Here is a 13,721-nt window from a genome sequence, read left to right on the forward strand (position 1 = left end):
TAATAAACCTTTGATTGATTGATTGATTGATTGATTGATTGATTGATTGATTGATTGATTGATTGATTGATTGATTGATTGATTGATTGATTGATTGATTGATTGATTGATTGATTGATTGATTGATTGATTGATTGATTGATTGATTGATTGATTGATTGATTGATTGATGTTTCAAGCAGGTTCCCTGGACAAGCAACACAGAAATCTTCTAAATAAATAAATGAATCCCAGGAGAATAGATTTTTTGCATTGTCACTTCCTTTTCATGCTCAACCCTTTGGAGCTCACCACCCCAGTTGCTGTTTCACTAGAGAAAACTTCTGGAGTGATCAGACAAATATGTTAGCTTCAGTGGTTCTGCAATTAATTACCCCAGAATTATCTCAACAGATTTACATAGGAGAGTATCACCATTATAATTATCAGAATCACTGTTATACATTCACCAAGTCAAAGTTTCAATAGCTTTCCAGAAGGCAACAGAAAACAAATCACAAATGAAATCTCACATTTCTGCTTATAAACTCCTTTGCTGTGCCATTCAAGGCTAAAATGGGGGACTAGAGAGAAGTAGTTCTTGTCTTCTTACTCTCTATCTCTCACAAAGCAGACCTCTGGGACATGAAAGATAAGGTTCATATCATGCACTGTTTAAAAGTGTGTTAGAAGAGCCACGTTCCATCTGAGCCATTTGTTTAAAACCAGATGGAAGCTAATGATGCTGCTGCAGAAAGAGACCGAGAGAGTCCGTGCGGAGACAGGAGCTCTTTCTTTCCACATGGCAGTCTGCGAAGTTGCTACTGGTACAGATGCTGCTTCCTCATGTAGTGCATAACATGCATAAAATGAAGTGCACTGGAAACAATCCTCCACCAATTTTGCATCAATGGTATCAGCCAAGTGAAATCCTTATTGGTGGGATTGTCTCTCATATCGGTTCCGTTTCCCAAATGGTTCCATTTGAGCAGCACTCCTTGCAGGATTATAGAAGCTATCCAATGTAAGGAGGTAATTTTCCCCTAATGTAGTGTCGATGGTGCTGTCTGAGTTTATTATATTATATGTCTATCTACAGAAACAAATAGGCATGTTTATATAATAATGGATGCACGCTAAGAATTGTGGCTACTCATAATCCGAGAGCCATAATTTGTGCTTATCCCAGCATCAGGAACATAATTTGTGCTTATTCCAGCAAATTGCTCTCTCCTGGCTATAATATGAATATGCCAAGTCTTCCTAGATTCGAATCTGCATAACGACATGTGGTGGTGGTGGAGAGTGTCATAAGTCATAGATAAGTTATGGCAGCCCCTCCTGGGGTTTTCAAGGCAAGAGACTAACAGAGATGGTTTGCCATTGCCCATCTCTGCATATCAACCCTGATCTTCCTTGGAAGCTTCCCATCCAACTACTAACCAAGGCTGACCCTGCTTAGCTGCTAAGATCTGATGAGACTGGGTTTACCTGGACTATGCAGGTGAAGGCAATAGCAAGATATAGAGGGGTTTTTTAATTGCCCTAAATATATATTCATTCACTCATGAACTACTTTGATGGAACTTAGTTACACAAAACTTGAAAATAACGAGGAGGAAACTAATATTTGACAAACATGGAAACATGGAAGAAAGGGTGATGAAGATACAAAAATGTTTGCGTGACTCAAGAAGCTTGTGATGTTTATCAGTACAGACTGAATCAAGTGCTGCATCAGTGGGCAAATATTTTATGCCCGCATTTAAATACCTCTTGTAGTTTAGAAAAAAGGTATATAAGGGAAGATGTGAGAGTTTGGAGAAAGAATGAGAATGCCTTCCCCACCATTCACAAAAGTAAAACACAGAATCCCTGGCTGAAATTGCTTGGTAATAAATGCAGGACAGACATTAAAAAGTTTCAGGTTGGTAACTGTGTTGTGTGCAGTAGAAGAACAAGTTTTGAGTTCAGTAGCACCTTAAAGACTAACAAGATTTCCAGGGTATAAGCTTTTGGGAGAGTCAAAGCTCACCTTCCAGAGGAGTTAGCCGTGTTAGTCTGTAGCTGCAAAATAGTAAAAAGTCCAGTAGCATGGTGGCATTGTCTTCTAAAATAATCCTTGCTCTTCTTTGCAGCCTGGTAACAAAGTTCTACCAGCACATCCTGGCCTTGGTGTTTGCCATCAATGAGATCAACAAGAACCCCAGCATCTTGCCCAACGTCACTCTTGGGTTCCACATCCAGGATCCCTCCATAGATCCAAGATGGACTTACAGGACCACCTTGGGCCTGCTCTTCACATCATCTGAACTAGTCCCAAACTACAAATGCGGCATCCAGAAAAAAATGATGGGTGTTATTGGGGGACTTAGTGCTGAAACCTCATCACACATGGCAAATATCTTAAGTCTTTACAAGATCGCACAGGTAGGATCAAAAAACTGAACTTTCCCTAATCTCACATGTAGTTTAATTCTCTTTTCATGTTCTGCTATCAAGGGCGGCAAAAAATGAGAATTGGAGGGGAAGGGATAGGTCAAGCTGCATTAGGGTGTAAAATGGATCTTCAAATGATAGCTGTCAAGCAGCCTTCCAGCCCCGATCTGGATAGCCCAGGTGAGTCTGATCTCATCAGATCTCAGAAGCTACGCAGGGTCAGTCTTGGTTAGCAATTGGATGGGAGACCTCCAACAAAGACCAGGATTGCAGAGGCAGGCAACGGTAAACCACCTCTCTTAGTCTCTTACCATGAAAATCCTGCCTGGGGGGGGGCGAGTTGCCATAAGTCAGCTGTGACTCAAGGGCACTCTCCACCACCAAGAAGCATTCCAAAGAATGCATGTTTAATTTGTTCCCTTTGAAGTTCCATCCACATTGATGGGGAGAAATAAACAGAGAACTGCCTAAGAAAGGTGTGGGGAGAGATTTGCTGAATCTTTTCAATGGATTGTTATTTATTTGAATTGTTGGCAAATCCAGCCTACCTAAAACAAATGTTATTATTACTGATATTACTATTAAAGTTGTTCTTCTATGCAACTTACCTTGGGGAAACTATGAGTTCAAGATCTGGCATAACACTTCAGTACCTTCTTAAACGAGAAAAGGATGGATAAGTATTCCAATTCTCTTTCTGTAACATGTTTTTTTTAATTAGTTTTCGTACGGCTCGTTTGAATCAGAAGCAGATGACTCCACCAGTTCCCCTTCCTTTTACCGCATGGTCCCCATGGAAGCCCTTCAGTATGTGGGAATTGTCCAGCTACTTTTGCATTTCAGGTGGAAATGGATTGGGCTGATCACTATGGATGATGAAAGCGGAGATCGTTTCTTGCAGATTTTGGAGCCAATGTTTTCCAAAAATGGAATCTGCGCTGCCTTCACAGTAAAGGTTACAAGAGAAGTCCCGTGGGATAACTTGCATGTCATTACTGAATACCTTGCTAGTAGTCATACAGACTTCCTAGACTCCAAAGCCAATGCAATTGTTGTATACGGAGAAATCGGGACACTTATATGGCTGGCAACCATTATATATATCCCCACATTTATGAAAATTATAATGGAGTCTGAATCTGTGGTGAGGAATTCTACAGGAAAGGTGTGGATTACAACAGCCCAGATTGATTTTGCATTCACGGTTTTTCAAAAAATGTTTAATATACAAATATTCCATGGGGCTCTTTCCTTCACAATTCGTTCAAAGGAGATCCCAGGTTTCCATACATTCCTTCAGGCTCTAAAACCCTCCCAGGCAAAGCAGGATGGCTTTATCAAAAACTTCTGGGAACAAGCGTTCAGCTGTGAATTTCCTGATTCCATTAACACAACCACTTCTAATGAAATGTGTACCGGAGAGGAGAGATTGGAGAGTATCCCTGCACCTTTTTTTGAAATGGGCATGACTGGCCACAGCTACAGCATCTATAATGCTGTCTATGCCATTGCACATGCCCTACATGTCATGGACTCGTCTAGAACCAAACACAGAGCAAGGGGAAATGGGGGCTGCCTAGATCCTCAGCATGTGATGCCTTGGAAGGTAATAATTCCTCTCTGGAAAAAAGGCCGGTGCCATGATCTGGGTTCCATATGTTGCTATGTGTGGGAAAACAGGACTTCTTCCTTCTGGGAGCAATAATGTCACTTAGTCGTCATGGGCCTCTTGCCAAACAAGGCTTCTTCCACTTTCTACTGGATTTACTCTCTGTGTGTGTTTCACCACCATTATCAAGTCTATAGTTAATGGGAATTTTCCACCCATGTCGACTCCCCAGCCGCCTTCCTATCTAAGGTTAGCTCTTGAGTGTCCCTGGACAGTAGGGTAACTGCAGCCTCCTCAGTTCTCCTCCTTTGGTACATGCGGATTGAACAAGGCCTTCAATGTGGTTCCCAGAAAGCAAAAAGATTTTATTGTCGAAGGCTTTCATGGGCAGAGAACGTTAGTTGTTGTAGATTTTCTGGGCTGTATGGCCGTGGTCTTGACATTGTAGTTCCTGATGTTTTGCCTGCAGCTGTGACTGGCATCTTCAGCGGTGTAGCACCGAGAGATCTCTCAGTGTCAATGTGTGGTAATTTATATCTACTCAGGAAGGTCGATTTGGGCTGAGTCATCCTGTAAAAGTTTCCCAGGGTGTGGAATGCTAATGGGGGGAAGCTTCACTGTATCCTGAGGAGCTTCCCCCCATTAGCATTCCACAACCTGGGAAACTCTTACAGGATGAGGTATTGTCGAAGGCTTTTACGGCCGGAGAACGATGGTTGTTGTGGGTTTTCCGGGCTGTATTGCTGTGGTCTTGGCATTGTAGTTCCTGACGTTTCGCCAGCAGCTGTGGCTGGCTGTGGCTGTGTGCCAGCCACAGCTGCTGGCGAAACATCAGGAACTACAATGCCAAGACCACGGCAATACAGCCCGGAAAACCCACAACAACCATCTTACAGGATGACTCAGCCCAAACCCACCTTCCTCAGTAGATATAAATTACCTGCGGACATCTTCTCCAAACATTGACACTGAGAGATCTCGGTCTTTCGGTGCTACACCGCTGAAGATGCCAGTCACAGCTGCTGGTGAAACATCAGGAACTACAATGCCAAGACCACGGCCATACAGCCCAGAAAATCTACAACAACTAACAAAAAGACTTTGTTTTAAATAACAGAAAACTTGTTAAAGAAATAAAAGTGCACAGAATATTTGAAAATGTATGAAAAGAAAAGGTTAAAAAATAGTAATTCCTTAACTCTTACATACCCTCAATGATGGAAAACTAGGGTAGGCTATTGATTCGTGGAACTGCAAACATTTAGAATCCATCCATTATTAGATTCAGTTCTTTGGGGCTTTCTTCTTTGAGGTTTCAGGAACATGAGCTCACTACAGAGTCCAGGTACAGAAAACAGAATGGCTTAACCCTTCATTGAAAAAAAAATGAATGATGAGTGTTAAGAGCACCTCGTGACCCATGGCTGCTTTAGGGGAGGCTCTTCCTCATCTCCAGAGAGCATTCCCAGCCCAGAGCTGGCAAATATTGCGAGTTTTCATGGGTGGAAGCCTTGAAAAAGTGTCACTGGCACTGTGATATCATTTCCAGTTGGAAATCAAAAAATGACATCACTTCCCACCCCCCGTGGGATGCTTTAGAAATTCCCCAAAACTCTATGATAAAACCATAGATATGATGGAATTCCTAGAGAGTCATGGAGTGGTGTGAAGTCACTTTCAGGTTTTCACCCAGAAGTGACAATCTGATATTGTTGGAGCCCTCCCCCACATTGTCCTCCCATGACATGGAAGAAAAAAGACAGACGTGGTGTTGAAAAGCAAGAAATGGCCTACCACCACAGGAAAAAGTGCTAACCATGTCTCCAGGAGTTTTATCAGCTCCCCTTCTGCCTGCCCTTCAGACGTTTCTTCTCTGCCTGTCTCCTTTGTGCTCCTGCGGCTCTATAGACAAGGTGGGGCATGCCTATTGTCCTTCTGCTGACTAGTGTATCTATGTGTGTATCTATGGCACTGAATGTTTGGGAGGAGTGTTATACCCACTCATCTCTTAGCCCTCCCCCAACAAAATGCACTTTGTAACCCTCTAAATGAATAAGGAATGCAGAACAAATTCTGATCCGATCCGATCCAAGCCACACAGTCGTGTCCGAACCCCGGCTACTCCGTAGATCATCTCCCTCCAGGCCTTTCTGTCCTATAGCGCGTCGAGAGAGATCCGCAGAGTCTCGCAGTGAAGTTTTTACAGGGTAGTTCACCATTGCTTTCCCCAACCCAACACACTTAGCCGTACAACAGCCATGGATGGTAAGTCATACGGCAGAACAAATTATAACAACCTTTTATACAAATTCAGAGATGGAAAGCATTTCGCCACAGTTTGGCAGAAACATTGGCCCTTCTCCCACGTCCCTTCCGATTACCATTTCTTCTTTGCACAAATTTGTAGCTACCTCTTTCTGAATCAGACTTTTGGTTCCTCAAGGCTTACTAAGATGGGAAGCAGTTTTTCAGAGTTTCAGGCAGAGGTCTTTCACATCACCTACTACCTGAGCTTTTCAGTTGGAGGGTCCAGTAACTGAACCTAGGCCCTTCAGCAAGCAAAGTGGATGCTCAAACATTGTGCCACGCATCCTTCTTCTTTGCCTTCTATGGCTGCAGCAAAACCAAAATGGGTCTATTATGAAGTTCTCTCATCAGCATCCCTTCAAGAAACACGTTGAACCACACTTCATTCCTTTGCCTGTATCCGGCAATGAATGTTTATTCTCATGACTGAAAACAACAAGAGTTGCAACTTCTCTTCTAGAGGGATCTAACTGTACCACATAACCCCGTGGCCCAGAATGCTCCCTGATCCAATTCAAAGGAAGCAAACGGCAGAAGCCCTGTGAGGAAGATTAACTAAAAATGTTTATTGACTAAACAGGAAGATACAGAGAGTAAAAGCCCCTCAGAACCAGGCTGCTCTTCGGGGTTTCAAGGCTATGACATAAGATTTTATCCCTTTGGGTTCATTAGCAAAAATTATACAGAAAGCAAATAATTGGTCAAACAGGTAAAGCGTGCATATGACTTGGCAATGATCCATTGGTTCATTATAGTTTGGGGCTGCCCATTCTTTCAATTAGCACTTGTAACAGTTGTTGATCACATCAAAGAACAAACGATTCCTGTACTGGCACCTTGGTATCAATAAAGTAACTATTCTGCTGACAGGTGCCACCTTCCAAGGCCGGTTGTTTATGTGTTTCCATCCCTTAGCCTAACAAGCACTGATTATAAATCTGTCCCATATGGTGATATAGGTCCATGTAGGAGGTGATCTTCCAAGCGTTCCAGAAACACAAGTTTGATCTGGTAACGTTTGTAACTACAAGCATGCCAGTTTGTGACAGGAGATAGGCCATACATCTTACTTTGGAGCCTAGCAGGCACTCAAGTTGCAAATTGTTAGTCTGAACTCTTGAGGCCTATGTGTTACCTAATCTTTTGACACAGAACAGAGACTAGGCAAAGAGGGCAATTGCATGTTATTTTGCATTTCTGGGATGTGCTTTTGGTTTTGCAGCCAGCTCAAGCTGAAATGCAGGAATAAGGAAACAAGAGAAAAAGGTCTCCTTTCTCCTGCCTTATACAAAGAGTTAGGCCAAGCTGCAGAGGTACTAGCTTCTCTGGCCATTATAACTATATTCCTTCTAACGTATGATCTCACTATATCTAAAGTTGCATATGTCTCTCAGGTGTGCTGAGGGCTTCTGCTTACTACTAAAATGAGGTAGGTGTGTGTGTGTGTCCCACATAACTTAATCTAAAAATCGGTTTTAAAAAGAAATGTACTCGTAAGGTTCTGTCTCTCTTTTCACCAGCTCCACACACTTCTTCAGAGAATTGCTTTCAACAACAGTGCTGGAGATGAAATTACCTTGAATGAACATGGAGAATTAGAAGGTGGATTTGACATTACAAACTTGGTCACTTTTCCAAATAACTCTTATGTCAGAGTCAAGGTTGGAAGCCTAGATCCTCAGGTTCCTCTCAGTAAAAGAGTTCTCATCAATGAGGACAGAATTGAGTGGCACCCTTGCCTCACAGAGGTGAGAAAATAACTTCACTGTCTCTCAAATGCAGGGCTTTTTTTCAGCTGGAACGTGGTGGAACGGAGTTCCAGAACCTCTTGAAAATGGTCACCTGGCTGGTGGCCCCGCCCCCTGATCTCCAGACAGAGGGGAGTTTAGATTGCCCTCCGCACCACCAAGCGGCGTGGAGGGTAATCTAAACTCCCCTCTGTTTGGAGATCAGAAGGCGGGGCCACCAGCCAGGTGACCATTTTCTCCGAGGGCAACCCACTGAGTTCCACCACCTCTTTTCCCAGAAAGAAAGCCCTGCTCAAATGAAAACAAATGAAATGACATAGCAGATGATTTCACAGAGCAAATGAAACCTCTTCTTAACCCATAAAATGTGTTCAATCAGCATTTAATGACGACAGAAATGGGATCCACAAGCATTCAATGGTTAATCTTGTCTTTGGTTTACGATGTTTTTGATAATACTACAATGCTTTCCTTCTTGGAGATCTCAGATATTAGAAACATTGTAGAGCAATTATGAAGCAAAATTTCCTAAATATCGTCTCAATCCTAAATTCCTCCTTTGTTCAAGGAAAGGTGCCTCCTTTCTCTGTGTGTAATGACAACTGCATGCCTGGTTACAACAGGAAAAAGAAGGAAGGGGAGAAATTCTGCTGCTACGATTGTGATCCTTGCCCAGAAGGGAAAATGTCAGACAAAGAAGGTAGGAGATGCACCGATAAAGATTGCTCCTGTTAAAAATATCAACATTTTAAGGACCAGTAGCCTGTAAAGTGATGCAGAGGGAATTTAAACATCTGCACTTAAGAGAATGTGAAAAAGGAGCTAAAGATGTTGTTTCATTGCTATGCATTCCTATGTATTCCTCCATTAGCTACACAGAATTTTTTTTTTTATACTTTTATTTTTATTTTTTTAAGCTACACAGAATTAATACTTTTCAGAAATTATGGGTGTTAATCTTTAAAGGTAACAGAACTCCTGGGCAGTGGTAGGACTTAGTTCAGTTTTAAGGGAAGAGGTTACCGGGAAGATACTGAGAAGTATCACCATGAACCACACAAGACCCACAGAGGTCCCTTGAGCACAATGCAATTCATGATGGCCTCTTAATATATGCCCTAAGGCTTAAATGCCCGCATTGCGTCCTCGATATTCTCAGAATAGGTTTATAGAACTGCTTTGACCAAGGGTTGACTAAACTAGGTTCCATACTCTTTCACAAACCCTTTCGTTATTGCATGATGAAAGCTTTTAAGTAGGTTATCTTCTCTTTTCAGACATGGATTATTGCATCACTTGCTCAGAAGGTCATTATGCAAAGCAGGGACAAGATCAATGCACTCCCAAGATTCCAAACTTCCTTTCATTTATAGAACCTTTGGGCATTATTTTAGCCTTTTTGGCTGTCTTCTTTTCTCAGATCACAGCTCTGGTGCTTGCAATCTTCCTAAAATACCAGGACACTCCCATAGTCAAAGCCAACAACCGGAGCCTCACCTACGTTCTGCTCGTCTCTCTTTTTCTTTGCTTCTTCTGCTCCTTGCTCTTCATCGGACAGCCTAACAAGGTGACCTGCCTCCTCCGACAAATGACTTTTGGCATCATCTTCTCAGGGGCTGTTTCTTCTGTTTTGGCAAAAACTGTTACTGTCGTTGTGGCATTTATGGCCTCCAAGCCAGGAAACATTTTTCGAAAATGGGTGGGGAAGAAAACAGCGCATTACCTTGTTATTTCTGGCTCCTTTGTTCAAATTGGCATTTGTGCTGTTTGGTTGGGTTCTTCTCCTCCATTCCCAGATGTGGACATGCATTCCCTGAGTCGAGAAATCATAGTGCAATGCAATGAAGGGTCAGTCGCCATGTTTTACTGTGTCTTGGGCTACATGGGCTTTCTTGCCACTATTTGCTTCCTTGTGGCTTTCCTAGCTAGAAACCTACCTGACAGTTTCAACGAAGCCAAGTTCATCACCTTCAGCATGTTGGTATTTTGCAGTGTTTGGCTGTCCTTTGTCCCCACCTACCTGAGCACTAAAGGAAAAAACATGGTGGCCGTAGAGATCTTCTCCATCTTGCTTTCTAGTGCTGGCTTGCTTGGCTGCATCTTTTTGCCCAAATGCTATGTCATTATACTGAGGCCTGAATTGAACAGAAGAGAGCAGCTGATTAGGAAAAAGCATTGAACTCTTCAATCAGCCATCTATTTGTCCTTCTGTTTTGTGGCAATTTTGTTTTGTGCATAGAATGAAATCGATGAACATCATCTGCAATATATATTTAATACCTACTTACAGAGTCTTTGTGTGCCTTTGTTCCTAGCTGGGGAGTTAGATTTCCTTGACTTTTCATACAGAAGAATTTTACATCAGAATGTTTCATTCTTGTAAGCCTGAAATGTAAAATGCTTACCATGTACTTTATGGGACAGGGAAAGACAGCATATCTAGAGGCGTTGTCCATTTCTCAGGCACTATGTCCAGTTGGAAAAAATTGGATAGATACTATTTGGCAGGCTATTCTCAGCTTATTCAAACAGTACATTATAGTACAATCAGCAGTATTTCACCCATGGTGTTATTCAGGGGTCATTTCGTAGAAAAAGAGCTGGAGGAACTCATTAGCGTAACTCATTAGCATATGCCACGCCTCTTGCCATCACTTGAAGTGGGTCGTTAGTATAACTGATTTGCATATGCCACACACCCTGACATCACCTATTCTGGCTGTTTTGGACCCAATCCTGGCCATTCAGGGCCGAAATTGGGCCCAAAATGGCAAAAAGGGGCTGAAAATGGCTGAAAAGGGGCCTAAAATGGTCAGGATCAGGTCGCTGCTGAGCGGGAGAGTGATCCACCACCCATCAGAGGCCCAATCTGGGCTGTTTCAGGCCCAATCCAGGCCGAAATGGGCCCAAAATGGCCGAGAGTCAGGTGGGCGGTGCCACCTGACATGTGACCTCTTTGGGGAACTGCCAGAACTACGTTCCTGTGCGTTCCCCCTCGAAATGAGCCCTGATGTTATTACAAAGCCTGATGGATGTACTAGTTCACTCCCCAATCTGTCATTATGGTATACCACTTGACAGTTATCAAAACAAAGAGTGAACAAACCAAATATCAGCCATTGTTAATAACCCTGAAAAAACACTTTTTTAAGAAGAAGGCTTACCATCTGGTACCATTTCAGTCCACAATATCCAGGCATGCTCATGTCACACAGCCTTATGGGAACTGTAGTACTTCTCCCCTCACCGATTAATTGCCTGACCCAATCACTTGTGTTCTATGGGAAGAACTGATTTAACCTCCTTCACGTATTTAGAGAAATGCAGGCAAGGCAGAAGGAAACAAAACTTCACCACCACACCTAATGTGCAGCCACAAAGGTGTTTGTCGGCAATTTGACTTTGGCCATTTTCACACGCCCACATAACCCCCGTAATCGCACCATTACATGGGATCGTGACAGGAAATCGTGCTAGGAAGACACTTCGTGCCGTGAGTTTCGCATGATTTTCCAGAGGTTGCAGCCGTATGAAAATGGCCTTTGATGGCAGAAAAACAAGGAGACTGGAAGCCTGGCTCCCATATTCTCACAGTTTTCAAAAATGGTATTTTGGGCTGCAATGTTTGTGGCATCCTTCCTCATATCCCAACTATGAATTTTGCTACAAATGTCATGTTTTAAGGTCTTGATCAGAACAGATTTGTATCAGAGTTTTACAGAACTGTGCAAGTGCAAAGATGCTTCCAATTGAAACTGAACATCAGATATTGCCATCACTAAATGGGATTATTTATTTATTCCTTTATTTTGAAACATTTCTAGGCCACTTTTCCACTCAAATAAGGTTGCCAAGGCTGTAAAATTTCAACTTTAAAACATTTAATATAAATTATATTCACAACAATTCAAAACAAAATCCATATAAAGAGACATAACACTAAAAACCAGGGAGGAGGTCGATAAATTTATTGCGGGCCAGCCGAACAGGACAAAAAAGTCTTCCGATGGTAGCAGAAGTCAATGACTGAGGGAGGCAAATCACAATTCCTGCCTGTACTTTGGAATTTTTTCCTTTGGGGGACAAGGATGGAATGGTACTTAATGACAGCAAGGAATTCAGTCTGAGCTGCCCCAAGAACTATGAACGTGGGGCAAAAGTTGATGGAAGTCTTAGCAAGTATTGGTTTCCTCCATTTAAAAAAATGCCCTCTTAGAGATGAAAAAGTTCACTAGAGAACTTTAAACTCAGCCCTACAAACTATGAGCCTCCCTTAGACCTTAATATTGTCTACTCCAGGGTCAGGCAGAAAAAAGTTTTTCTCTACGCCTGCAACCAAAGAGGATGGGGACAATACTAGAGGTGAGCAGAAGAAACCAATGAGCCAGAAATACATCCGAAAATCACTGTTTTGTTTCATTAAACTGCCTTCTGGAACAATGAATCAAATCCAGAAAACCAAGTTATAACAAACACCCTCCCACCAAAAAGTTCATGTATTTCTTCATTCCACTTTTACCATGCAGTGGCAACAGCAGGCAGGCACTGGGCCAGCAGCATCTTGTTTTCCTTAATGGCATTGTCTCCTGCCAGTCAGGTCTCAAAGAGAAAGATACCAGCTGTTTCCACATGCTGTTAAAGAGACGGGCTACTTACTGAATGCTGATGGTTTTTTTCACAGATTCCAGACACATCCAATTTCAAAGCGGAAGCAGGCAGTTTGTCTTTCGTTTGTTCAACGTCTTTTGTGAGAACGGGATTTCCCACTCTTTCCTGTGCCGGGTAAAGGACACTGAACAAACAAAAGCCAAACTGCCTGCTTCCGCTTTGAAATCAGAGGCGTCTGGAATCTGTGGAAAAAAACGCCAGCATTCAGTAAGTAGCCCGTCGCTTTAACAGCATGTGGAAACAGCCACCATCTAACTAACTCTAATGAAACAATGAGGAAATATGTGTATAAGTGTACTTTTTTGTGGTGCTATCCAAGTAATAGCATTGTCTCTCTGCCAATCTGGTCCTCACAATGGGATATTAACCCCTATTGGCTTCAGAAACATTGGAGGGAAGGAGTGGGTGCATCTTGGTTTTTGTCTTGGTTTGGTTTAACTTTTTTGCTTCTGTAATTGGTGATTCCTTCTCTTTCTTCCACTCATGGTTACCTCCTTTTCTCAAAAACAAAAACCTCGAAACCCTCCAGGACAAGTGCAATGGTTAAGTGGTTTGGCTGTGAAACAGCACTCTACTGGTTCAAATCCCACTACTGCCATGAGCTCAGTAGGTGGCCTGAGGTAAGCCGCTCCTCTCAGCCCCAGCTCCCCAGCTGTATTGTGGAGATAATAATAACACTAACTTGTTCACCGCTCTGGTGAGGCACTAATCTGTCTAGAAGAGCAGTATATAAGAACAGTTGTTGTTGTTATTTATGGAAATGAAGGGGAATATTGCTACCTTGAAAAAAACCAGAGGGAAAGGTACTGGACTGGTCTGGAGTGGAGGTCTCCTACAGGGAAGAAGCACATTGGCCAGAGAGATGTACCACTCTAGCACCATGGCTTTTGTCTCTCTGTCCCACCCCCATCAGGACACTTGGACAGTAGGTCACATTTGTCACTGTGAGGAAAAGTGTTTTGGGGCAGGGT

At 42.7% G+C, this 13,721-nt stretch overlaps 1 protein-coding gene across 1 annotated transcript; it reads left to right on the forward strand.

Moving 5' to 3' along the window:
• Positions 1-839: 839 nt before the first annotated feature.
• On the forward strand, positions 840-10,261 carry LOC129339768 (vomeronasal type-2 receptor 26-like). The gene is made up of 6 exons (XM_054994350.1): positions 840-1,003; positions 2,118-2,409; positions 3,140-4,024; positions 7,855-8,082; positions 8,656-8,782; positions 9,360-10,261. Exons 1-6 carry the CDS (start codon positions 840-842, stop codon positions 10,259-10,261), a joined length of 2,598 nt encoding a protein of 865 aa, XP_054850325.1.
• The last annotated feature ends 3,460 nt before the right edge of the window (positions 10,262-13,721 follow it).

The sequence above is a fragment of the Eublepharis macularius genome, chromosome 12 (assembly GCF_028583425.1).
Source record: "Eublepharis macularius isolate TG4126 chromosome 12, MPM_Emac_v1.0, whole genome shotgun sequence".
Classification (NCBI taxonomy): domain Eukaryota; kingdom Metazoa; phylum Chordata; class Lepidosauria; order Squamata; family Eublepharidae; genus Eublepharis; species Eublepharis macularius.